This window comes from Catharus ustulatus, chromosome 4 (genome assembly GCF_009819885.2).
Source record: "Catharus ustulatus isolate bCatUst1 chromosome 4, bCatUst1.pri.v2, whole genome shotgun sequence".
NCBI classification, from domain to species: Eukaryota; Metazoa; Chordata; class Aves; order Passeriformes; family Turdidae; genus Catharus; species Catharus ustulatus.
Genome location: NC_046224.1, coordinates 68,982,377 through 69,009,814, shown reverse-complemented (window position 1 = coordinate 69,009,814; position 27,438 = coordinate 68,982,377). Strand labels below are relative to the sequence as shown.

General features: G+C 45.4%; 1 protein-coding gene across 4 annotated transcripts in view; it reads right to left on the bottom strand.

Moving 5' to 3' along the window:
• Nucleotides 1-4,091: 4,091 nt before the first annotated feature.
• The window catches only part of ITPR2 (inositol 1,4,5-trisphosphate receptor type 2), a 241,850-nt gene continuing 218,503 nt past the window's right edge, over nt 4,092-27,438 (bottom strand). For all 4 annotated transcript variants that reach the window (XM_033056927.1, XM_033056928.1, XM_033056929.2 and 1 more), the window contains 3 exons: nt 26,313-26,473; nt 8,241-8,402; nt 4,092-7,006 (listed from right to left, as the gene is read on the bottom strand). In XM_033056927.1, coding sequence (XP_032912818.1) covers nt 6,920-7,006; nt 8,241-8,402; nt 26,313-26,473 — 410 coding nt within the window. In that variant the 3' untranslated portion in view covers nt 4,092-6,919. The remainder of the gene's footprint in view (nt 7,007-8,240; nt 8,403-26,312; nt 26,474-27,438) is intronic.

The following is a 27,438-nucleotide window of genomic DNA, read 5'->3' as shown; positions in this document are numbered from 1 at the left end:
TGGAGAAACTGTGACTGTGAACCTCCAGCTGAGGGAAGTCCATTGGGAAGGGAGCCCTCACCACTAAAACAAGGCAAAACTAAAGGGATCTGCAGGGAAAGAAGAGGTGATCAGGCAGCACAATACCTGCCTGGATTTGGTGTAGTGTAGAAGAACCATGAGACAACTTCACATATGTGCTCCTTGCCTTGGAGGTGAGGACCTGGAGCAGGGTGGGCACGGCTCTGCCTCCACAGGCTTGGTGGCCAAACGCCCCAACCACCAGCCAAGGCCATGTGCTGAGACATGTGGGCTATTATTACAATGCCTGTGCTGCAGAGCTTTGCATCCTGAGATTGCATGAGACTGCATTTCCCTCTCCTGGAGAAATGGGAACCAGCATGGACCATGGGGAACTGGATTTGCTTGGCCAGGATGCAGCACTTGGGCTGAAGAGGAGTCAGATGAGAACCAGCTGGCAGATACACCCCATGTCTTCCTCCCATGGAGACTTCCAGGCCAGGTTAGCTCCCTTTTCCAGCTCTGTGCCACAGAGGAGCAGATGGATAAAACTCTACTCCCCCCACTACACAAAACATTTGAGTAGATGATCACAGTGGCCACTTTGAGCACTCTAATTAAGAATTTGGTTTTACCATGTTAAAAACGAGCTTGAGTTATAATTTGCTTTTGCTTTTCTTTTTCCTCTCGTGAACACTCTTCCATCTCCTGCTTTGTGCTGAGCCCGGAAGCAGAAGTATCACGTTACTATGAGAGAAGGGAGTTTTGTGGTATTTCCATCCCATCCAGAGCCAGGAAACACAGGCAATTTTGCAAGACAGCTTGTACTCAGTTAATTTCCAGCTCGGTTTATATTTCTGTGTTTATTTAGATTTGTGCTAGCCATGTAAGAGAGCACTCATTCCAAGTGAGGTGCTGTGGACAAACTTGCAAAAAAACCCGCCCAGATTTCATAGGCTGAGGACCCTGAGCAATAGAGATTTCAGTGGAATCCTGTCTTCTGAAAAGACACACAAGATTGACAAAGACATGGACAGCCAGCTTCTGGTAACACTAATTTTTCACAGTAACTCAGAAGCAAACTTTTAGTAAATCCCACCAGTAAAATCACCACCCCTGGCAACATTTTCTTGTACCCTTGAGACCTTCCCTTGAACTTTCTTCCTTGCCTTTCTTTCCCTGCACTGTAACACATCACTTTTGCAGCTCCCACAGTCTGGGGCCAGGTGCACAATACCCTGCTGACATCTTCCTACATCCCTGCTGACAGCCAGGAACCTGGACAAATGTTTACACCTGAATAGGAAGAGCCATGACAGCTCCAGGGACCAGAATCTCCTCTCCTAACTCCTCCACAGGCAGCAGAATTTATATTTCACATGGGAGGGCAGTGCTCATGCCAGCTTTGCTTGTTTAGGGCCACAGCCAACCTGTCCCCATTCCTGTTCCAGCATTCCCAAATTCCCTCAGACAGGGGCTGTGTGTGCAAACCATGCACTGTCATACACAGCACCAGCACCCTCAGCTCCTAGAACAGAAAGATGAAGGGCTGGGAGAGGTTTTTGGAAACACCAGGAGTTCTGCTGGCTTTATCAAACTGGGGTGGAAGATTTCATGCCAGACAAAGCTGCCATTGCAGCTCCCCAGTGGGTGGCAAATGGGCCAGAACCAACCTCAAAGCCAGCAAAAGTTGACTTGAAAAAAAGTTATACGAATTCTGAGCCAACTTCTATCATCCAACACCAACTCACAACTGAAAATGGATTTTTTTAAACCTCGTTTCAAGGTTGTCCTGTGCTCTGCTGAACACAGCTATGGGTCTCTACAGCAGGGACTGACTTAACACAGGTCCCAGGTGTTTCATCCTGTAATTCTGGCGAGGCAGGGAAGAAGAAGCAAGGAAAAATATCCTTATATCTTTGGTAAGGGAAGCAAGTGGTCCTAGGAGAGGATTGTGAAATTCAGATTGACACATCCCAGTTGAAGGCCATTACAGGAAACACTGAGGTTGTACCCAAAATCCATCGTTTTCGTGGCAGGTGGTGTTTCTGGGAACAAAGCCTACAAATGTTGCAGATTTTGGGGGCCAGAAGGGAGTAACTTATAAATGCAGTTGGAGCCTTTGGGCTGTAACTGGATCCCCATACTGCTCTTGCCATCTGGATGAAATCTGAATGGTGACAGGGCCCACACCAAGCAATGGTTGGGCTGACCCCACAGCCCTGCACACAGGTGTGCATTGCCTTGGCAAAGGGCACGTGGCTGCTCCATCAGGGGATGAGGACTGTGCAATGATTTACCACAAGAAGGGCTGCTAGGAAAACCTCCTGCTTACTTGGAGTCAGATATTGGATGCTGATGATCTACACCATTTAAACAGAATTGTTAAGTCACAAGGACACCATACTCCTACGCATTTTAGCTCATTGCTTTGGTTTGTCAGTAAACCCCGGGGTGCACACATGCCCAGGTCTCACCTTACCTGAGTGGCAGCAGACAAAGGTAGAGACATGGAGAAAGAAACTTCCAGTACAAAAAGGAAGTTAACTTCTGGCTGTTTGCAGCAAGAGAAACACATTGAAATAGCATAATTAGAAAGGCTGCTTGTCTTCTGCCTTGCAGCTTCCTGCTTCAGCCTGAAAAAGTGCAGCATATAAACAGAGCAGGCAAGTGTGAGCTTATGATAGCAATACACCGCTGCACATTTAAAACCCCCACAGCCCGAGTTCCTTTTGAGGAGTTTTGAATGATTTTGTGCAAATTCAGGATGTTCAACACAGGCACCTGCAGGTAGGAGTTGTGCTCCTGGGGGCATCCCGGGGCAGCAGAGAGGTTAGCAGCCTTAAATCTCAGCTTTCTCCCCTGAAAATCAATTTAGTAGTCTTAAATCTCAGCTTTCTCCCCTTAAAAATCAACTTGGCAACCTTCCCCAGAAAAAAGCATGTGCTTTCCAAAGAAAACATCCTCACCTGCAAATGCTTTTGTCACAGCAGCAGCAGTGACAGTGGAAAGGGAGGAGCAGAACTCCCTTGCAGACCAGAGCCAGTGCCAAGGGAGAGGTTTGCTCCCTGAAACACCTCTTGAATTAAAATGTGCCTTGGGGGCAAACATTTTGAAAAAGAAAAGCCTTGGCATTAGGTTCTCAGTCCTGCATGAGAAACTGCTCCCTTTTGGGCTTAGAAGCTTAATGCTGGTTTGGGGGCTTTTTAAGTATGACTGTAATCTTAGCTTGAAAGCTTGCTGCATGAAATCCCGTTTTCTCTTAGGATATCCTTTTTGCAAAACCATCTAACAAACCTAGTAGTAAACAAGTTCCTTTCTATTTAGCATTAAAATCATACCAGAAAATAGAAAAGAAAGTTAATTCTATTCAAAGCCTCAGTAAGTTGGTGGGAAAAGTGCACAGGAGAAACAGCATGCTCTATTTAATAGGATTTTTCTTACTAATTAATTAGCAAGCTTTTTCTCACTAAGAAGAGGCCTTATTCTCTTCCTCATTAATACTGACTATCTGTAAAAAAAAAACCAGCTGGGAATAAAGAAAAATAGCACTTCTATGGTGTAGTTTACCAACCACACATTTGTAGGGAGGGCTCTTCCTTTTTACACAAGACCACAGATTTCCTCAGCCTAAGTTGTCTCAGTTGAGAGACACAATTTGTCTTTCTCAATTCTTTCACCCAGAGGAGTGGGGAAAGCTCTGGGTCTCTCTCTCAATGTGCTACCTGAAAGAGTTACAATAAGGAAAAAAAAAACAAAAACAAAACCACGCAGCAGCAGAAACCCTGAGGCTGTTTGATGAGCCTGCTCATCCCCACCTGTAACACTTGACCCTGCCTCTGCTCACCCTAACCCAGGGCTCCCCTGGCCCAGACAGAGATCACTTAAGCATATCCTACACTCACTACTCCTGGAAAAGCTGCATTCCTGGATCCATCATCCTGGAGGGAGCAATCTGTGCCTGAAATAAATAAAAATCTTACTTTCCTTGCTGCATTCAGCCTCCATCCATTCAGGGCTGAAGGAATGAGTGCACACCCAGAACACCCATTTCCCCCCAACCTTGACACCAAGAATGAGACAGACCTATATAAAATAACACAGTTTATTAAAAGTTACATTCAGCAGCAATGGACACATTTACTGAAGTAGATTTTTAACTGTCAAGGAGCTTATAATTATAAATCTCTCTAAGGCATTAAAAGCTCTTAGATGTTTTAACTTCTTTGCAATCATTTCATATAAATAGGTAAGGTAAATGATACTTGCCTAGGAGGAGGTTACCCCAGTTGCATTAAACAAAGATATACACATAAATATATGTATAAAACAATGATTTTTGTTATAAACTCATTCATGGGGATATTTCACAATCTTTAAGTCTTGGCCGTGCAACCATTACCCATGCAAGGAGTGTCTTGTTTTCCTTACCACGTGTGAGTGTACAGATTGCTCACATGGGTGAGAGCAGGGCAGAGCCTAAGTTCTGACAGAAACAGCAAAGATGTTGAAATTGTCAGTGAAATATATTTACAGTCTGTGCAAGTAGCATCACCTACTGTCACTGATTACAGAGGTCTCTCTGGGAAGCTATGAACAGCAGAAAGGCACTGTGGCCAAGGCAAACCTGATTTTGATGCTGTAACTCTCCCTTCTGAGGAGCAGGAGCATCCTCTCCTGAGCCCCAGGGGATGTGGTCTGGGCTGTGAGACAGAGGGAGCACCAGCAGCACCCAACTGCAGCCCTGAGCTCGGGGCACAAACCCATCCAGCCTCAAATTCTTCCAGCTCCAGCAGCAGCAGCCTCCCTGGTGAGCAGAGGTGCAGCTGCTTTTTCTGAGTGTAAACAAGAAAAGTGCCAACCAATTCCAGTATTAGCCAACCACGCACCCTGCAATAAATAATGAGATTTAAACTTATCTTATAATTGAACTGTGCTTTGTGTTTTAGAACCACACGTGTGTGAGGAAGAGGAAATTGCTGTTGCAACAGAAGCTGTGAGTAGATCTGATTAACTGTATGAACTAATTTGAATTAATATAGCTACAGGATCTGAGTCCTTACCAGCTTACTGCTGACTTTGTGTTTGGGGGAAACTTCTTTGGCCATCACCTCTCACAACCAGGGTGCTCTCAGGACTAAGGCCAACAGAAAGAGATTTTTTTCTTCCAGTGAAACCTCTGATTTCTACACTTATCTTGAAGGACACAATTGAAAACAACAGGAGATATTTCAGTGGTATACAGTGGTTTAGTGGCAATATAAATACATTGCTAAAATATATTACTTTTATCTCAGCCACATCACTGCCACAAAAAAAAAATAGCTTCAAGAACCTGAATTTGGGATAAAGAGAGTGAAATACCCCTTCCTTCCCTTTACTCTAGACCTGTTGGGTTGAACAGTGCCTTAACCAGGACAACAGCATTTCTCCAGGAAGAAACTGGAAAATATTTACACCAATAATACTTTTTCCTTCGATCAAAATGGCTTTTATAACAAAATGTAAATTTGATGGGGGCAAATCGTTGCAAAAATATTTTGGTTTCAAAAGTGACTCCATGTAAAGAGAGGTGCATTTTCAAATAGTAACTAAAACCCACTGAAAATGAAAGTGAGCTAAGAACACAACTCCCATTTGTGCCCCTCATTTTTTCTCCCAAAAGACAAAAGAGTCCTCTGGGGCTCTGTGGAAACCCTGTAACTTTTCCTTCAAGCCATCCCAAGAAATGCAGGATGGAGCACAAACCTGCACTGGTGACTTAGCTGCTGCCTTTTGTAGGGCTGAGAGCTGGAAGCAGCTTCTCTGATACTGCCTCCCTGTTCTCCAGCAGGCTTCCCTGCAAACCCCTGGAAGCAGAAAGGGCAGGCAAAGCCATCAACCCAATGTCTTTAGCTCAGAGGAAAGCTGGCAGAATATGGTCTTTATTTACTCAAGTCAACTCTTGCTGAAGATGAGTTTATGGAAGGTAATGACACCATTACAGTTCTGTACAGAAAGACATTTCTGAGCTTTTTTAAAAAAAAAAAATAAAATCCCATACATGTTTCAAACTGCAGGTATAATTTTTTTCCCCCCTGAATCCTCCATTGGAACTTGAATTTAAAACACAATTTAACTCCTCAGTATGTGAAACCTCACAGTCACATTAATAGAGAACATCTGAAACCAGGAGAAAGAAATCACTTCCAGTTATGTTGTCAGTGTTATGTGCATAACATTCCCACAGCTGTAGATCCATTGTGCTCCATGTTATAAATAAGAAATTGCATGGTGACAGCTAAAATTCAAAAGCGTTAATGTTTCTCTTTGCAACTCTTTTTCTATTTTTTTCCTTTTTTTTTTTTCCTTCCTTCCCCCAGCCTTTTGAGGTTTCTCCCCTTTCCCTCCTAGCAGAAGTTACTTGAAGCCACATCACGCTTACGGGCTGACATATTTACGGTAATTAAAAAATAGTAAACGCCAAGCAAATATGACTAATGTTGCTATTTGGCAAGTGAGCCAGAGACGACCTATTGATTCTGAGCCAGGCTGTCGTGTTTGCCTCAATAAACACCTCTCCTTCTTCTGCTCGGCGAGAGGGGGGCTCCAGGATGCGGCCAATCTCTGTCCCAATCTCTGTCCCAATCTCTGTCCCATCCACTGTCCCAGCCAGCCCCAGAGCCGTGGAGCAGAGCAGGGCCAGGCAGAAAATACAAACGAGCCGCCTTGTATCGCTCACATTCTAGGTTGTGGTCCCCCTCAACCATGAAAAACAGCTACAAATTGTTCCCAGAGCTAAACCACTTAACATCTTGGCACTTGGTTGTTTTTAACTTTGTAACAATAGGCACTGTTCACTCCTCTCAATCTCAGTTTTTTATTCTATAATAAAGCAGGAATACTGATGAAAGGCTAGTCACGGCTTCTCCCCGTGGTATCAGGGTGGTGGCATGTGATGATTCACATGGGGTGTGTTTGATCCAAGAAAGCCCAGCCTCTGCTTATTCTTCCTTTGTTCTGTCATCTAAGGTGGAAAGGCAGAGAGAGACGAGTTGAGATTTTTTTTTCCTTTTTACTATTATTTAGCAGTCACAGAGCAAGATACATATAAGCAAAACAACAGGGAGTGGAATACTTTTCTTCAGCATAGAAAATTACAAGTAAGGGATGTCTTTGAAGTGGGAGATCTGCTTCCTGCAAAGTATGGACATTTTATTCTCATTTATACATTATTCTTATCCCCCGGCAGGTCTTACAGAGTATTATTTGTGCTGCCATTGTGTTGTGTAACCCTGCAGAGGGTCAGCATTTGCACTTGGTGCTGTAGAATCACAGAACTAAAAGATGGCCCCAGCCACACAGAGTTTAAATTTAAGCCAGGAGAGAACAGATTCAGCCACAGGAGGATGAAAAAAATCCCACCAGGATGTTGAGGGTGAGCACAATGAGCAATGGTCTCAGCACATCCAGCCTAAACCTTTGTTGGCTTTTTCACAGGGAAAAGTTTTAAGGAGGGATTTAAAGGGAATAATTAGATAACTCTGTCGATGCCACTGAAGTGCTTCCCGTAAAGAAAACACAGAGATGCTGTTCTGAAACTGGAACGAGCTAAGCAGAGGTGACCAGCACCTGTAGCAAAACAAGGAGCTGGCCTTTTGATGCTGCAGGGAGAACAAACACACCAGGCAGGGGATGTGGGCAGGAGCAGGGCTTTCAGGGAGGTTTTAAGGGAGGCCAGCAGCTTGTGCTCCATAGAGGAGGGCAGAGGGAGCCCCACGAGGGGCACCAGCACAAGGGCGACACAAGCAAAGCAACAGGCTCTGCAAATTGTTTTCACAAGGGCACTGTTGATGTTCTCAGTGGGGGAAAAACCCGAGGGCTGCACACAGAAGGCTTTTTTTCCTGCAGGCTCCCATCAGTATGCAGCTACTCCTGACACTACATAGCTTTCACTGCTGGCTTGTGCAGCCCCTCACCCCTTCTGCAGTTTCCCCGCTGTCCTTGCACACTCACCAGGAGCATTTCATGACTAATTCCTTCTCAGAGTTTTCTCCTTACCTGATCTCTGCTGTTGCTAACAGAGTACAATTTCACTCCAAACCCTTATCAGTGTAGTTACCCAGAGAGCTTGCTGGAGGGAAAGATAAAACCTTGCTGAGACAAAAGTCTCTTTTGTAACGCTGTCCTGACTGTGACTTGATGGAAGGCAGTGCCTTCACCAACACGTGCTCACTTTGCTACCCACACAGGGCACTTACCTGTTCCTTGAGCTCAGCCAGCTGACTGGAAAGCTGTTTTACAAGGCTCATGGTTGACTCCAGCCTCTCCTGCAGGTTCCTGATTTCATTTTGCTCACTGTCACCTTCATTGCTAACCAGAGACATGGCTCTCATCCGAGGGAACCAGTCCAAATTCTTCTCCTACGTGGGTATTAGAAAAACAAGGTATGTTAGTACGGGTTTATGCAGGGCTACTAAGCTGAGACTAGAGGATGAAAGCTCAGAAGGACTTCTGCTCAGTGGATGACGCACAGCAAGTGAGCTTAATCTGTAAATTCAGAAAGTATTTCAAATAAGCAGTTTTATTCTTGGTTCTCCTTAGCTACAGAGAAGGCACCAATTGGAAAATCTGGGTTCCCCACAGCTGCACCTGTACTGCAGCGTGGGCAGTGTTGGCACATTCACCTGTGGCTTTGGCAGCAGAAATGCCCCCACTGGGAAGACTCCTTTGGTACACCAGGAAAGCCTCAGTGCTCCCTGTGCTTTGCTCTTAGATGTATGCAGGGACACATTTCCCCTCTGTCTCTTCAGCTTGGCTGGTCTCCATCTATTTTGGCTGTCCTTGCAGCAATCTCAGCAAGGCAACACCAGGAAAACAAGACAAGAGCCTTCCAGACAGCCTCAAGCACTTCTACTGGAAGAGCAGAGGGACCTTGATCCAGGTGCCCAGAATAGGAGATGTGGGGTCCTGGGAATGGCTCAGGTTTCAATGTGCTGTTCAGACTGTGCATCTTGGATAAATGCAAGCACAGCCCCATGGCCAAGGCTACCCTGCACTGCGTGGAACAGCTCTGAGCTGGGTGTTTCTTTATCCATGGACTCAGGCTATGAATTCAGCCACGACAAAACCACTGTAAACAGATGATATGAGTCAGGAAGGTGCTGCGTATCCGCATGAGCCCAAATTGTCTCCATGGCTCAGGGGCACAGATATTTGTGTGCAGAGCTTAACAGATGGAGTGAAAGACCAGGAGGAGTGGCAGCCGTGTGGAGAGCAACCCGCTTTGCCCTGAGACAAAGGGAGCAGAGCAGGTCCTGCAGCAGGCAGCGCATTACATGCCTGCACCTCTGCCCTGTGCCTCATGGGGAGAGGGAGGATGTGGCTGGGCCACGTGCACTTGATAACTTGAGAAGAGAAACAGAATGAGTGTGTTTCTTCCAGTCAACTGAGCTGTGAATGGCCCCACACAAATAGCACTGTGCCAGGAGCAATGGAAAGGAGCTCTTTTCAAAAGTCCACCTACAAGACACCTGGAAGACAGGAGCTCTGTGACTTACGCTGTCCAGGTATTTGGTAAAGTTTTAAGTCTGTCAAATTGATCATTGTGTTGGACTTTGCCTCTATTTTTCCTTTGAAAAGAGAGAAGGCAGTGATGATTCTGCAGCATTTACAGCTGGGCAGCCCAGGGCAGCTGTGCCTGAGCAGGTCCAGGAGCAGAGCTGTGAGCCTGGGATACATTAAGTCTTTACCATGCTTCCAGGAGGATTTCCTTGCACCTCTGTAGTGCTGTGCCCTGATCACCAAACCCTCCCCTCCTACAGCTTCATGATTTAGAAACAACCAAGCTAAGCCTGGGTGAGCATGGCAGCACTAACAGCATTCATGTTTGTCCACTCTTTGTGTTAGCCCAGTCCCCTCTGTTACTCTGGATATGACTAAACGCAAAGCTGTATGAATTTTAGCTTGTTTTTCTTCTTTTTAACTCAAAACTTCCAATGAGATTTTGTCTGGCTGTGCAGCCCCAGGTCCTGTCACTAAATGCACCAAGATGCCCAGGGAGCAGGAGCGTGTCCCTGGGTTGCATTTTGCAGCCCCGGGCTGGCAGCCATGGGCGCTGGTGGAACGAGGCCCCTTTGCTCGCCGCTCACTTCTCAGGCCTCGTGATCTCATTATGACAATTTACTGTGGTTACACATGATGCCATTTTCAATGGGTCATAACTCATTCAAATCAAAACCTGTTTTCACCAGCTCTGCTGGTGAGCTGGAGAGGAGTGCACGTGACCCTCCCTGTGGATATCCCCAGCTGACACGCAGAGCGGGAGGCTCCTGTTTCTGCCACATGCGGTCCTGCTTACAACACCAGCATTCATCTTCCGCCAGTACATGCCGATATTTATTTTAAATTTATTTTGGCTAGGATGTAGCAGAGCATTCATCACGTGCCTGGTGTCGAGCACAGGTGTACTCATTTATACTAAGCTTAGTTTGTGCACAGTGCCTTTCTGGATTGATGCCTTTTTCTTTTTTCTTTTTTTCAAAATGTTTGCCAGCAAATCTGTCTGCCACTACAGGCACAGAACTTTAATTCAAGGCAGCTAGAGCGAACAGAGCTGCACTTGTACCTGAATGTTTCCTGGAAAGCTCTGGTATCTGCACTCATTACAGCTCCTCCTGCTTGAAGCACCTGAAGATACCAAATGCAAGGCCATAGGAGCCAGAGGAGGGAACAGGAGCCCTTTCAAGCCTCACAACAATGCCAAAGTTCCTCAAGCCAGGCTGCACACAGAGAGCAATCTGAGAATCCATCATTGTGGCTCCTCTGTTTGCCGAGTACAGCTGCCAGAATTGTGAAATGCACTTTGCTAGGTTTGTTTTTTCCATCTGCCCCTCCCTCACTCCTCCAGGACAGAGACCTCCGGCTGCTTTGGAAAGATTTTTGTGGACTGACCCTGCACCTCACTGCAGCATCCAGAGGAATCTGTGTGGATGCCAGACACTCTGGTTCTCCTGAGGCTCTCCCAGTGTCACCTGCTTCCCTCCTCCTCAGTGTGACCTTACACTGCCTGGAGAGAGGGACGGCCAGGAGCAGCTGGAGACAGGGAAGGAACAGGCAGCAGGCACCTCAGCACACCGAGCAGATGTGGCTTTTCAGCTGGAACCACCCTGCACCACGTGCCAGCTCATCTCAGCCACCACGAGCCCCAGAGTCACAGGACTCCGGCGACAGACTCCGCTCGTTCACGCGTGCCCAGCTCTGGCTTCCTAGAAATGCTGTGGTAATCTCTTCCAGGAGAGAAACCCAGGTGTGGTTTAGTTGCAGTTCAGGAAAATCTGGGCCTTTTTTCCCCCAGAGTATTATGGAGGATCAAGCAAGGACCTGATCCAAGTTCTAAGAGACGCTGATGGTTTGCATGGACTGGAGAGCTCATGAAAAGATGCTGCTGACTTTTGTAGGTGGCAGAGAGGCAACAGGTCAAACAGGTCCCCCTTGCCCACAGGTCCCCCTTGGAGTCCCAGAGCTGTGTTAGGTGCAGGCTTCTTGGTTCTCAGCTGCAATACACATCTAATGAAATCAGTCCAGCTGTGTATTTTTGTCATGCAAAGGATCAGAAAGATTCAAAATTCAGTAGGAGACACATTATAGCCTGCCAAGCTGTCTTTAGGTTAAAAATACTTACCTAGCTTTCACTGGTAGCTCCTTTATAGTGCACACAGCAGGTACTTTCCCTTGCTGAACTGCACGCTTTTGCCAGCCAATATGATCTTACTTTTTCATTGCATTATGAACTGCAGAACTTTATTAAAGGGCAGCATGAAAATTACCTTTGGCAGGCTCTGTTTGCTGAGTCTCCACCACAAACAAACAGCAGTTGGTGCTGGGGACAACAAACTTTTGATCACAAACCTGCAGGATCCAGAAGGCAAGTTGGACAAGGCTCCTTGGCCAAAAAATTTCAGTGTTCACAGGGGGACACGCAGTCTTGTGACTGCTCAGCAACGGAAAGCTATTTTTACTTCAAGGTAATTACTTGCCAATTAACTGGAGGTCATTAACATGTTTGTACAACCCCAAACATTTTTTTTTCTGGGACTTAAATGTTTATGGGCTCAGTCCAGGGTTCACCTTGACCAACACCTTCAAGCTGTAACGTGCAGGAGCACTCCTGGGGGTGTGCAGGATGTTATCTGTCATGCCTTACCTATTACTCTTAAAAATCCAACCATTCTGCCCACGACAGCGTTCACTTAGAAATTTGAACCCTGTCTGGAACTGAGAGGCAATTTGGAGGAAGAAGGCAGGCTGCTGGCAGGGAGCAGGGCAAACCTCTGCAAACAGCTGTCACGGGATTCAATCAACAGCCACCAGGATAGCCTGAGGTGACACAGCTTGAGCATTAATGAGCTCACGGAGGGTGAGCTATGTGGACAGGATGCTTTAAAGCAAAGTAACTGCCTGGACAAATAATTAATTGTGAAAATTTACCAAAATTTTCTTTCTAAATAACCATGGTTTAAGGCAGTATGTTGTTAGTTGTTATTGTTATTTCATTCTTGCGCTGGACAGCAGCGATTCACAGCCCACCTACGGATCACAGCATCTTCCTGCTCCACACTCTTCCCGCAAGCATAACTTGTGCCTCACAGGATCCATATTGAAGCAGACATCTGTGTCCAGGGCACAGCGTCAGCCAGACAGGAAAGCTGCAGGGACAGAAAGGAGCTGCAGCCTCCTCTCCGCCAGTTCAGCTGGGGGAAAGGAAAAAAAAGGGAAAAAAGGCAGGTGGGGTGAGCCAAAAGGCTGCAGGCCAGAGAGACTGCACACGAGCAGAGCAGACATTTGGTGTGGCGATCCAGCACACTCGCTGCCTCCATCCTCCGCCTTGGCTGGCAAGGTTCCAAGCCACAGGCACAGCTCCCCCAGGGCCAGACCTCTCTACGAGTGCCCTGGGTGCACACGGTGAGGGCACATGCCTGAGAAATCACAGGGCTTAGAGGATTTGCTCCTTGCGCTCGCTGGAAAACCTCAACCCCTCCGTGTCGGGGAGGCAGGCTCAGAGCAAAAGTCTGCGCCTGCCTCCTGCAGTTTTCTGTGCAACTCTCCCCTTCTGTGGGTTTTCCAGGGGGATGGCAGAGCTGTGGGATAAGCCCTCCCTTAAAATATTGCCATTTTTCTGACTTTGCTAGCTCTGAGGATGGACGGAGGAAAGACTGAAGAAATCTGTTTAGAGTTTCTATACTTTGTACGAAGCCTCTCTTGAGCCATCCCTGTCCTGTTGGCACAGCCAACTGGCTTCAATCAAGCTCTCACGCTGAGCTGAATCCATGCCTTCGGAGTAATTGGCAGAGGGATGTTTCTTTAGGAGGTGCTGGTTTCACAGGCTAGCAGCGAGATGGCTCAGCTGCAACCAGCAGGAAAGGCTGGGCTGAGCCTTTAAAAAATAGATTACTAGATAACAGTGAGAGAAAATAGGTCAAAGAGTAGGACAAGGGGGATGAGGTAGAGGAGCAAAGGCAGCCTAATGCATACCTTCAGCTGGTGCTGCAGCCACGGGCTGCGAGTGCCACGCTGCTGTCAGCTGTGCCAGACTAATTTCTCCAGCACACCCTAATGCAGTGACTCGCAGCCCTTTCCACCATGTGACCCTTGTTGCAACACGAAAACAAACCCTTCCAGGACTTCCCTCCTATCTGTTCACCGAGAAAAGTGGTGATTACTGCTCATGACTCCTCCTGGGCTGTGACCTGGGCAGGGCAGTGGCCTCTCTGTCCCCCAGCCCACAGTTCTGCAAGGATGCTTCTCTCCTCAGTGACTCAGCCAGGCTGTCATCAGGAGGGCTGTGCCCTAACAGCAAGGCTGAGAAAACAGGGGTGCTGGAAGCTGTCTTCCTCCTCAGCTAGATGTTTGCTGAAGGGTGCACAAGAGGAGCGTGGATATTAATCACCAGGAAGGTTTGCTATCGCTGCCTCCATGTGCTGGGCTGTGCTGGAACACACCTTTGTGGACAGGCAGCAGCCCCCAAAAAAGGCTCCTACAGCTTTAGGAAGACTGAACCTCTTTAGAGAGACTGCAGCCCCTCAAGTGTCCCTTTGAGGTGGTAAAATTCTGCTGGCACTGCACTAAGGAGAGACCCTGCTGGTCACCCGGTGGCCTTCAGGGCTGAGGAGTGGCACTGCCTGTCCTCTGTGCCCTCAGCATGAGGACAAACAAACTGGGTATCACTGCTCTCCAGCAGGCACTCCCTGCCCTTTTAGGCACCAGAAGAACAGTTCACTCCCCTTTTCTCAGCCAGCACCTTGAATAAATACTTCAGTCCCGAGTACAAAGAGATCTATTTACTGAGAACTATTCTGCATGTCTGAAATGCAAATAAACCCATCCATTCCCTTCCCACATATGCTGCCCATATAAGCAGAGAGGGATCAGTCCAAACGACCTTTTGACAGCTACAGTAATTTCACAACTATAAGGCGCACCTTAAAGCCTAAAATTTTGATCGAAACCCGGGAGTGCGCCTTATAATCCAGTGCACCTTATAGTTGTGAAATTACTGCATTATTTTTTTGTCTAGGGACAGAGTCTGGTCCTAAAAGTCCAGAGTTATATAGCTCTACAGCCACCTTAAAAAGGGATTTTCAAGATTTAAGCTATCGTATGCTTTAGATGACACAGGGCAATAACCACTTTGTGATTTAATCACAGACAATAATAATTTGGTTCAGTGCATGATTCAGCTAATCCACAATTTGATAAATGTTCATCCTAAACTACAAGCCCAAATAGCTTTCTGCAAATCCTGTTTGACACTTTAATGTTAAGACTGTATTTGATAAGCAATCTGTGCTGTACAAGAATATAGGGAGGGAAATTGGGAATTGTTATGCATCTATATGCATCCAGAACAGTAATTCAAAGAAAATAAAAATAAACCCTGGCAATTACAGATAAATCTTTATGCAACAAGAAAACTAATAGGTTTGGCTGGGTCTACACTGGATTGATACATGCTACAGCTCCCACAGCTCACAGGAAAATAGAAAAACCTGTTACGCCCTGAAAAGAGGTTGAAACCACAACACAGACCCACTGTCTGCTTTAGCAGTGTCATTGATGCATTTTAACTTGGCTGAGTGTTTTCGAGAGCTGTAAAAGAATCTATCACCGTAATTCTGAGTAATTGTGAGTTCTTCAAGACTGATATTCAGGACAGGCAGTTATAAATGCCTCAGTGTTTCTGTATCAGCATTCCCACTTAGGATATCCCTGTAAAAATTAGGGTGAGGAATGATAATAAACCCCAAATTGTGAAGAATTTTCTCTGATGCTCTGTGGGGCAGTTTTGACACTCAAATGGGAGCTCTGGAAAGGGCAAGCATCACAATATTTCTGCTTATCAAACACACCTAAGGGATTTAGCATTTACCGCCAAAAGATGGAAACGATCATGACAGTAATTTTTTCCATAAGTTTGAATGTGCTCTCACACTGCTGTTGTGGGCAAGCCACGTGCCAACAGCAGGTCTGTGAGTCACAGGGTGTCCCTAGAGAGGAAAAGGCCACCCTGACCTGGGGTGCAGCAGCCAGAGAGCAACTACATGGGGGGAGGAATCCCCACTGCAGCAACTCTGCCCTGGAAGGTGGAAAGTAGAAACCAAACTAAGCAGCTTTGTCTCTGAGATGGCACATTCCAGCCACTGTGCAGGTGGAACCCCAGGATCTGCAGGTGTGCAGGGACCACAGAGAATTCATGGGAGAGCCAGGGCACAGCTGCTGTGTGCTTGGGGGGGCCTCAGCTTGTGTCTCACCCCAGCACTGGTCTCCTTGAAGATACATTTACTTCTGGTGTTGTCCCCTCCCCATGGCACATTTCTGAGCTGTTGCTTTCTTCTGCTCCATCAGTTGCTCTCTGCCATCTCATCCCTCTCATAATTGATATTGTCCTGTGCAAATCTTCAAGAATCCAAACACTACCATCAAAAGCTAGGATTTGGTCCATAATATTTGCACCCTTAAAATTACAGATTTATGTAAAACATGAGTTTAGTTTTCCACATTCCTGTGTTTTCATGTTGTTAGTGGTTACGAGACATACTTTAGGAAAAACACTTTGGATTATTCATTTAAAATAATTAAATTATTTCTGATATAATCTCCGGATCTCGTGCATAACGAAACATCTGGTACAGAGGTTAGAAAATAAATGTTCTTGGCTTTTTTTATTCTTCTTTTATTAAACAGATGTTGTTGATACAAAACACAGAACTGTAAATTATGGCCTGCATGTGGACACAGACTGTCACTACCAAGCAGAAATTTACTGTGGCTAGATAGAGGTTTGAAACAGCAATGAATCACTGGCTTACTAACTTTGTTCACGTGGGTATGGTTTCAATATTCCGACATTAACTGCACATGTCCTTAAAGAAAGGACCTTGTACTGGCAGCCTGGGGGGCTCTGGTTGAGTTCCAGCTGTCTTGGTGTGGGAAGCTCAGCATAACTCCTGTGTGCAGGGGAAGGTGGCAGGTCTCTGTCTGTGCCCTCTTGGTGTGGAACCCCCCAGGCTCAGCTCCCCCAGCGCCACCCAGGACAGCCCTGGCACAGCAGAGCTGCCCGTGCAGCCCCAGCTCTGCCACCAAAACGCCTCCAGCTCTAACCTGTTCCTCCCTCTGCTTCCCCTGCTGCTCCCCACAGCATTTCAGTGAGTTCATCCTTGGTTTGTGGGCCAGGACCCCACTGAGCCCGGCAGCAGCATCGCTGCTTTCCGTTGGTTTTGTTTAGAGTGACCAGAATTCCAATGCCTCTCCAGCCCCTTTCCCACTCCCACACTGCTTGCACCAGCAAGCTGAAGCCCCCACTTCTTCCATTCCTCTTTTAACATTGATTTTTTTTTTTCACAAAACAAGCTGGCAGCACACTCCAGACGCTGAACTCCAGACAAAAGCCAGTGCTGCGAATCCCACTGCAATGTGAATGACCCTGCAGTACCAGGCCACAGATGATGTCTCCTCCTCAGACACATATGTACCATCCAGCTGGTGAGGACACCACACATTTGGACCTGCTTTTGTCAATGTGCCTGCTGGTTTGATCCAATGGATCAGGGTCTAACTCCCTGGTAAACCCCAAGCTATGACCTCTGCTTCCTAGCTTTTGAAGCATAGGATTCAGGAGCATATTTGTTGAAATTTATGTTTTGGTTGTTTGGTGGGTTTTTTTCACGTTTAGCTTTAATTCTCTGGTCTTGTCACCTTGTATTTTGCAAGTACTGTCCATTTCCTGACTTTAGCTTCAATTTGGTGTAACAGAATCTCTGGGAAATACAAAGACTCAGCTGGAGACTCGTTTTTCAGAGGCTCAGGACTTGACCTTGTTCTCAGTTTTACACAGGCAGAGCTCCACTGATTGCAGCACAACTGTTCTGGTTTAGGATACTGCCACAGCAGAGGCATTTTGAGTCCTGATCTGAATGTTCCTGCTTTGGGCCCATTTTCACTCTGATGTATTTTGCACATGGGGCGATATGAAAGGACAGCTGAAAGAACAACACTTGCTTTGAAAATAGTAAGAATTATTGACTATCACCACACAGAGCAGATTTTTAAGCAATGATACAATCATGCACATACCTTACACATGCACAAAATCATGGAATCATTAAGGCTGGAAAAGACCTGGAAGACCATACTCAGAGGAGAGGATTAAGATCTAAATTTCTCTATGAAGCATCTCTTAACAAACAACACCAAGGAATGGCTACCTTCCAGCCCTATGGGCTTGGACACAACCAGGCTGCCCTCTGACTCCCTGCTCTGCTCAAATGCTTGCCTGTGGCTTCCTCTGCACAGCAAATGCAATTCCTTGCAGGCACAATGGCCAAGGAGTGACCCCATGGCAGGTGTGGCTGCAGCAGACAAGGTGCCACCCATCCACTTGGATGGAAGCAGAAAGCATTTTATTCCCTTCAGGAAACAGGTGGGAACCAGCAAAACTGGGCTCTCTACTTGCTCAGGTTTGTGTCTATCGTGGGTTGTCTTCAAGGCTGGAGGCATAGATGAATAAAAGAAAAAACCACCATGGTACAGCATCACCCTTTAGCTGCCTATACTACATTTTCATTTAGTGCTTTTTGCTAGGAAATATTAAAATGGATCCTCTGTACAGATCTGATTTTTTGTTTTTCAGTCCAGCATTTTAAATGGTTTGCTGTGTTCAGTTAAACTGAATTTTCACTTGAGAACAAGCAGATGATTGGTTTCACAGGCCCAAATTTAGGATTTTCCTTCAGCGTCACCCAACAAAATGAAAAACAGAAACAAAACATTTTAATCACGTGTGTAAAATACACAGGGTTCATTAACCATGACTCAGAGCTGCCTGCTTGTTTTGGAGGCTCTTTAGAGCTCCTACTACCCCAAACTCACAGAAGTGTAATGTGACTCCTGATCTATTGAATTTTGGAGGATGGCTGTAGTGAGTTCCATTATATACAAATTGGATGCAGCCACTTTACAATCTCCAATATATACTTTTATCTCAAAATGCCCTGTGAGGCAATTGTGTAAAGCACTTTATCAGGGATTGTTGTTGGTAATATTGCAAGAATTCATGATGTAAAAAATACATCAATGCCATTTAAATTGAACAAAATGGTTCCTATTTTTTTCTTGTAGAGCATTTTTAACCATCTTCTCAACAAATTTGTTCAATAAATACTGCATGAAACAAACATTTTGCACTTTGTCCCACAGATGCAATTTGCCAACCTGATTGATTTCTTTCTCTACAACTAATCTGATTTCTTTAGGCTATACATCTTCCCTTTTATTAAAGATGATGCAATCTTAGCTTTTTATCATACACACAGCCACCACACAAACAAGAGAGAAGATTTGGCGAAGCAGCCTTACAACCAAATAGAAAAGCCTGACACAAATCCTATAAAGCTGATCCCGAAAGATAAATGGCACAATGAGACCAAAGTTACACAAATTCAGAAACTTATCCATGCAGAGTAATTTGGGCCAGTGGATTTTTCCTCCTGTGATAGATTCAGCACACAAGTAACTTCATCATATCTGTAGCACCTTGTAAATCAAGCTCACACCAGTGTTGCACCAAATCCCCTCAAATCTTGCTGCCTCTGCACTGTGAGAGGTCAGAAGCAGAAGTGCATTTCTTGTAGCCTTTCCCTGGTTTGCATCGTGCAGAATCTCACTGCTGTGTTTGGAGTGCTAACTTCAGCCCTATTTATTTTTAAATGGAGTTCCTGGTAAGGCAACAAATTTGTTTCTCTGTTCTTTTACTGACTGCCCTCATGTCTTTGGGGAACCCCACAGTCCTTCCTTTCCTCAGCATCTGCAGTTATCTGCCTTGGCTGTAGACAATTTTTCAGTCTTTCCTATTCAAGCAGCCAGAGGTTTAGTACCACTGTAATACAAAGAGCAATAATTGTTTTCAAATGTTGCAATAATATTTTCAAACAGCACTGAAGTGTTTGGTGTCTGTTGCTTCTCCCATCTAGCAAAATCAAATTAATTTAGTTGACACATTCCAGCATCTGCTCATCACATTGTTCCTCTGGGGTTCAACTTCTTATCACTAGCTGTGATCCCAGCTAAGGTCCAGCTTTCACTGTTCAGCCAGTCCCAGGAGAATCAGGGCTCTGTCACTGGCAGGATTTTAAGGCAGTAGATGCCTATCCAGTGCCTTGGAGAGCCTTTCCATCACTTGGAATCACAGACTAAAGGTCTGCCCACACACAGATCCATCTCATGCCACAGGCTTCTTTAACAAAGGGATAAAAGATAGCTTTTGCAGGCTGCCTGGAAAGCTAACAGCTCCAGACTCTGGCAGGTCGGGGCGAGGGAGGATTCCAGCAGGGAACTGCAGCCTGTGTCCTGCCAGCAGCGCTGCTGGCTCCGGGGCGCTCCAGCTGGATCACCTCCACTCCCTGTTCCTGGGCATGTGCAAGTTTCAAGGAACACAGCCTTGTGTCCAGACCCCTCCTCGAGTTTTTAAGACCAGCAGCAAGCAAACAAACAGGAACCCAATTCAGCTCATTTATTTTAACTTGCAAATTGAACGAGTAGGACTTGGAAGGAGGACAAGTAGGCTGTGACTACACTGTATTATCAAGGCAGAACCCATCTTTGTAGCAAAATCTTTGAAGCCTAAACAGACAGGTGGCCAAATCTTGAAAATACAGAGGAAATCAAGCTGAGCTTACAAGTGAGCCACAATATCACAAGGGGCCAAAAAGACTAGGTCTGGGTAGCATCAAACTGCTGATTCTGGATCTCAAGGGAGAAAAAGCCCCAAATATCAATGAATATACTTTTGAGGAGTTTTAGGCTCTGTTCTGTAATTTGAAATTACATCACAGCTGTGTACACAGAAGTGATTTCAAAGGAAAGAGGGAAATGGACAGGATTGTGTTGGTGCTTTAGAAGTTAACAGGGATGTGAGAGGCTGAACAGAGACAAGGGTTCTGTGCCTTGGCCATTCCCTCCTGAGCTGGGGGATGAAGGTCATCACCATCCCCTCACTGCACACAGCAAACCTGCCTGTGCTGCAGCACCTGCCCTGGATACCAAGCTCTCTCCTGCTCCAGCTAATGACATCATTTCTAAGGAGGCAGGATCAGATCCATGGCTTTCTGTTCAAGCAGCAGCAGGATAATTAATTTTGCCTGTCTGAAAAGGATGTGTGTAAAGATAAAGCCACTGAAACCTCAAGCTTTTGCAAGGAGGTACCAAATGAAGCCCACTTTTCCCTTTATTTACCCACGTCTCATGCCTCACTGAGCCAAGCAGGCCAACTAAATTATTTATGGCAGACCAAAGAACCCATTGCTGGAAAATGCAGAACCCTTCAAGGAGAAAAGAAGATGCCCAGCTCTCTTGAAGAATAGGAGCTTTGTGCAAATATGCAAAGTCCTCACATGATGCTAACTTTCCATGCTTTGAGAAACACAAATGAGCAAGAAAGCAGCTAATTAGGCACGTTACTGTGATTGCTTATTTTATGAAGTGGAGAGGGAGGTGTTCAGCACTTTAATGAGATAATAGCGTAGAGGCAAAATTGTACAGAGAAGCAAAAATAGCAATGGCCTTCCCACAGAAATGAAAATTACTTTTGAGCAACAAGAAAAGCAACAAAAGAGAAATAACTCAATACCTAGTGGCAGAAAGAACAGTGCCTCAATTTATTCTGTATATGTAAAACCTGGATAACACTCGGATATCTGAGTGTAGATGGAACTCCCCTTAAATACCCAAGCAGTATCTGGACCTGTGTAAAGCTCAGTTTCAGCTTTTTTTCACCTTCAGAAAAAGGGCTTTCTCTGGGACCTGGTGCACCTAATTCAAATCCCTGGACCCCCCACAGGGCCCACGTGGAAGGACAGAGCTGTGTTCTCACTCACTCTCCTACTTTGAGCGCAACAAAAAAATGGGAGATGCAAATCATCTATTTAGGCATAGTTCTTTAATTGCTTATTTTCTGAAAACCCAACTGCAGACAAAACCAACACTGCATTTCCTAGGAGCTGAGCCTTTCTCAGAGACCTCAGATCTTATTTAGCAGCTGGCTTTTGTGCTCTTGGTGTTACTGCCATGGTAAGTAATTACTCATAACGTGACATGCATTGTATCAGCCTTTTAAAAGTAATTAAGAAAAAGTTGCATTGCTTAATGATATGTACATACATCTCATCCTGGCAAGTTTGGCTTTGATAACATCTGCTAGTTTTTGGAGCAAAGCCAGTCTTAAAAAGTCAAATAACCCAGCCCTAACAATGGTAGCATTATTAGCTTCCCAGAAGCTATAAACTCCATGCCCCACTCCAGCACAACATTTGTGTGCACGAGTCCTGTAAGGATTTTCAAGCAGATCAGAAAGTTCAGGCTGAACTAGAATTTATGATAATGAAGCAGCCTCAAAAATACAGTTTGTTTATAGTGAGCCAGTTTAGGAGGTGCAGCTCATGGTCCCTGCAGCAGCTGAAGGGGTCACTGATCAGCTGGTGCCCTTTCTCCCTGCTGATATTATCCCACCTATACAGAGGCAGTAGAACCAGTGTGGTGTTCTCTCCTCAGCCAGTGCAGTTCAAACTGGCATGACTTCAGTGGCCATCAATTTTCACATTAGTACTCTGGGCTGTGAACTGCAGCAGCTCAGGAGAGAACAAACACATCCCTGGTCCTCCCCCCTCTGCTCTTGCTGCAGAACAAGGGTCGGGTGGACATCTGGGGAAGGAAACTCCTGGAATTGTCTGGGATGAATCACCAGAGTGTGTGTGAAAAGCACACAGAGTGTCTTCCTGAGATCCCAAGTGCCTGTTCTGCAGTTCTGCAGCATTTATGTTACCTTGGATTGACATTTCCCTGCTTTAGGTCATTCTCTCTACCCATATGGTGTTTTGTGATCCTTGGATGTAATAAGAATATCTACAGAACTAGCAGAGAAAACTTTTACTTCCAAAATTCAAAAGGGTGATGGATAACAGAATAGAAGAATTTTGGATGTCAGAACTTTTTTTTTTTCTTCCTTCTCCAAAGAAGCTTTATTTTAAGAGCAGAGGTCAACAGCCCTCTTAGTACATATAATTTTATTACATTCTTTGACAAAAATCGACAGCAGTAAAGAACACCTTGTTCCACAAATCCCCATGCTGTCAGCATGCCCTTCCCCTTGTTGTACAGTGCTTTTTCACTGTCTCCACCTTTCCTGCCTGAACTTCCCTTGGAGCTGCCTCCCCCTAGAAGCTGCACATGCTCAGGGATGGCCACTGCCTCTGTCAGACACCAGGGGAGCACACCAGGGTCTGGCATCACTGAAATGCCTTTTGCTCACTGAGTAACTCTGGAGCAACCTCTTCCAAGGTGTGAAGGGACAGACAGGCAGCCTCCTGACCCACAGCTGTCAGACTCCATAGGTGCCCTTGGCTCACACCTTGGCTGTTCTGACAGTCACCTACATCTACTGGGGTTGGCTAAAAGCCCCTTTGCAAGGAGTGCCAGGGACTGTACACAAGCAGCTCTGGCTCCAGGAGGGAGCTTTTCCCCTCTCCCTGCTCCTGTACCAGGGGGTCACTGCCTCATGGAGCGACTCTGGCCACCACCTGACCCCTGGGAGCAGCCAGGAGCTGCCATGGCTCACATCACACCTCCCCTCCCGAGGTGGGAACGCGGCAAAAGGCAGGGCAGGAGAGAGGAGGGTGCCAAGGAAAAGGGCTGGCGCTGCCCAGCACACAGCATGGGCAAAATGACAACTATTGTGAGGCTTCTCAATGGCTCATTTGGCATTATTCCCAGCACTGCTTTTCAATCTAACACCCACTTCTGAGTATCTAATAGAAAAAGAAGGCAAAACCATGAGGCTGGAGGTAGGAAGAGCAGAAACGACTGCACCAGCTCAAAGGAGCACTAAATTCAGCCAAATTTTCAAAATTTCAGAAGTATTTAAGAACAGCAAACAAAACAATCAGAATGGTTCAAAAGGGGAATGTATTTTTCCTCATGACATGGCTAAATACTTCTTTTATTTAATAAACTAAAAGGAAAAAAAAATGGAAAAAAAAGCTGACAACTTCAAAATATTTAAAATAAAACAGTTAAAATATTTTGACACGCGGCCAATGCCAGGTCATTGCTGTGCCACAAAGTGCTTTTAAAAGAACTGAATCAGAAGACAATTGTTCAGAATTTCAGGCTGGTGTTGCACAACCTGTCTCTACTGCTTTCTCCCTGCCACACTGATGGGAATAAAAGGTTCATGGTCCCAATGACCATAATGGAGAAAAGAACCTGTAATTTCCCAGCAAAGATTGCCTTGGTTTAGAGAGATGGTCCAATTCACCTTTACTCTTAGGAGCACAGGCTGGTTTTAGAGCATTTTTCAGCTGACTGAGGAGTTACATAATTGCACAATTACATCCAATTACATAACTAGGGTAAATAAGTAATAATATAATTAGGTGCTGTAATTATGTAGTTATGACAGGTAGCACAACTGCTGATAAAAGCCATTATGAAACTCACTAAGAACTGTGGACAGAGCACACGAGAATGAAACTTTCAGGGCTTTGTTTGCTAAAGTCTTTCGTTCTTCCAATGGGCAAAATAATTAATTTAATTGCTAAGCCAATAGCCTTTTACTTTTGCAAATGAATGGAGGTACAAATCATAGAATAATTCATATCTCTGTTAAGCTGCAAAAAATTCAGTAACTAATCACATCCTTTTTTTTTTAACCTCTATATGTATCTATTTACAGCTCCAAGGCTCAGGTGAAATATGTGTGCAAATTACAGCTTTGAAAAGCAAAGTATAAAAGTTTGGACATTAACCTTCATTGTTCCAGTTATCACATTAAACTGTCTTCTCTGAAAAATGGACAAAAGGAACATTCAAAGACTGCTGTATCGATGTAATATAAGTTATGTGCATCTCTGGTGGATGTTTCTGGTCAAATGGGTCAGACAAACAGGGTTTTTTCTACAGGAATGAAAATCCAGTAGGGGAATTATTCACACAGGTTCTCAGTGCAAACACAAGGCATGCAGCCAGCTTTTCAAAGTTTCTGTCTCTTTGGATATTGTATAATACCTGTCTGACTTCATAAAAGAGGCCTGGAGAGCAAACAAATAATAAAACCTACTGCCCTGCTTTAATATTCATTAATATTTCACCCAATAACTGATAGAAGATAGTGTGCAAGAAGAAAGGGCAGTGCTGGAAGAGCTGAAGTGCTTTATTCCCACCAACATCTCCATAAAGCTTGAGGTGTATAAATTGAGTGTTGCTTTAGAATACATTTTATGCTTGATACATCTTTCTAAAAAGAAAAAAACACAGAAAAATTAATACTTTTCTTTATGAAAGCTAGATAGCTCCTAACTACTTCAATCATAGTCCAGAGCAAGAAAGCAAAAGCAGTGCTCTACCCCGAGGTATTCTGTGGCCATAATAAGGAAAATAAGCTGTTCCTCTGCACCTGAACACTGAATTCCCATCACCTGCCACAGCACCTTCCCTTCTAGTGGCAACAGCACTTACAAAAGCTCCATTTAACTGCAGCAATCGAGCACACACTCCTGTCTAAACACCACCATTTCCACTAATGTGAGCCCTTCAAGGTAAGCTCTGCACAAGCCTGCACAGTGCTTGGGAGTCAGCGCTAATTTTAGCCCGCTCCCAATTAGGTATCTTGTCTAAACTAACCATTTAGGCTCTCAGTGGAGTGAGAAAGGTGAGTCAGCCCAGCTATCCTGGACACCCATCTGAAGGCAGGATAAACAAGCCAGCTTTCTGCACTGACAAGGCAGAAAGGAGCTGGGATCCACTGAAACCTGGCGCCTGAGCTGACGACAGCTGAAGTGAAAGGAGCAGCAGCTTCCCCTTAGCTGAACTGGGCAGTAAAAGGCCACCCAGCACCTCAGTAATAAGGCTGGGTAGTATGTCCAGTCAAAGGCTTGATGAGGGGTAAAAGAGAGATAGACTTGATAAGAAAAGTGGCTCCAGAAATGCATGAACAGCAAAGCCTGATGCGCATTTGGTTACAGCCTCCTTCGGGATTCTGACATATGCCAGCTCTGCAACCACAGAGCCTGGAACAGCGCAATACCTGCCAGCAGGTCCACAGGAAGAAAATACTGCACCACAATATCCCAGCAGGCAGGCAGAATTCCTCAAAAATGAAGCTCCAAGCCAGGCAGCCTTGATAATCTGCTCCTCTCACTCAGCGGAACAAACCATCTTCGGCAGCAGGATGGAAACAAAATGTAATCGAACACCTCTGTGGCCCAGCATCATCACATTTCTCTCTCTGAATCCAAACACTCTCCCTGCTTCACAAGGCAGCTTCTGTGGCTCTTCAAACCCTGTGGCTGTTCTGCTTGGTCTTTTCACTCGCTTGTTCAGAGCAGCCATAGGAGAAAAGCACCAGCCCTGAGCACTGACCCCGTGTTTCAGTGTGCAGCAGGAGATGTTATTTTTCTGGACAGCAGCCCAGAGACACTGGACAAAGCTGGAGCAGCAGCAGATGTTATGATGCATGCTCTCCCGCCCCAGCTCTGCCTAATGAGGCAGCAGAACCCACAGAGCATGAGAGCACTGACGCCAAACTGGGGACTGCAGCCTGCACCTTCATCTTTTTCATCACATTTAAGTCCGGGTTTTGTTGCAAGACTAAAACATGTGCAATGATCTTTAAAAATACAGATCGATGCCTCCCATTGTTCAGAGAGAGGGGAAAAGAAAGACATTCTCTGCCCTAGCTGCAAGGAGCATCTCTCAGTTGCATAAAGCCCATGCCCAAATTGACTTACCACAATCATTTGTGCCACGTAGCTCTCTGGCCCAGTGTATTCAGTTGGATCTTTAACTTTGACAAGAACTATAAAGTACAAATAATGCCACATGTTGTGCTCTGCCTTTATATGCTCCTCAAATGAAACGGTCTTGTTATCAAATTTGTCTCTCTCCAGTCCTGCAAAAAGAGAAGAACATGAAGCCAAAAAATAAACTACTTCAACATAAAAATACGCAAATCTGTTAAATATGTTAGAAAAAGGAACCTAACTTAATTTAAAGGATCATAAATTTGAAAGATCTTAATTTAAAAGTCGTAACTGCCAGGCAAGAAATACCAGGCCAGAAGGCATTCCTGACAGAAGTCTTTCAACGCAGTTTTTATTCTCTTTTGTGATATTTCCTCTTAATAAAAATAACAATATAATAAATATGTTACAGCTTTACAGTGCCTTCTATGCAGAGGGCTATAAAGTGTTTTACAAGTGTTGTCTCTGGCTCTTTCTAGATGTGTACTGCAAAGCACACAGTGTGCAGTCCAGGCCCTGATCTTCCAAAGATTTATGCACACTTTTAGCATCAAGCATATAAAGAGTCCCACTTAAGCTTCAGTGAGATTGTTTGTGGGCTTCAACCTGGCAGAGAGGGTGAGTCCCTGCAGCTCTGCTGTCACACAGTCTTGACAGAGCTGCAGTCATAAGAATTTTTTTTTTTATTTTTCCCTGTAATGGTCCAGATCTCTTCTCCAGAAGAAGAATACCAGAAATGAGGAAGGAAAGGAATCACCAACGTTTGCCTCCGTGTTTCCACCCTCCTCCCTGGATTTCCTGTCCACAGACACTAAAGACACGTTGTGCTCTGCACAGCATTCATCCCTGTCAGTACAACCATGGAAACAGCACCCAGCCTACAAAAAAGGCTTTTTCAAGTCCCCCAGGGAATGAAGGTCTGCCCCTCTTTGTGAGTGTTCTTCAAAGTGTGATTTTCTGTGGGCTTTGTGGGGATGATTTCCACTGAATTCTTTTGTTCCTGCTTCGTATCACCTTCTGAAATGGGCAGTTCTTGCTGCTCTGGAATGCTCTGTGCTGTGAAATAGAAGCTGCACTTTCATCTGCAGCACACTCTGTGAACAGAGCTGCCCCA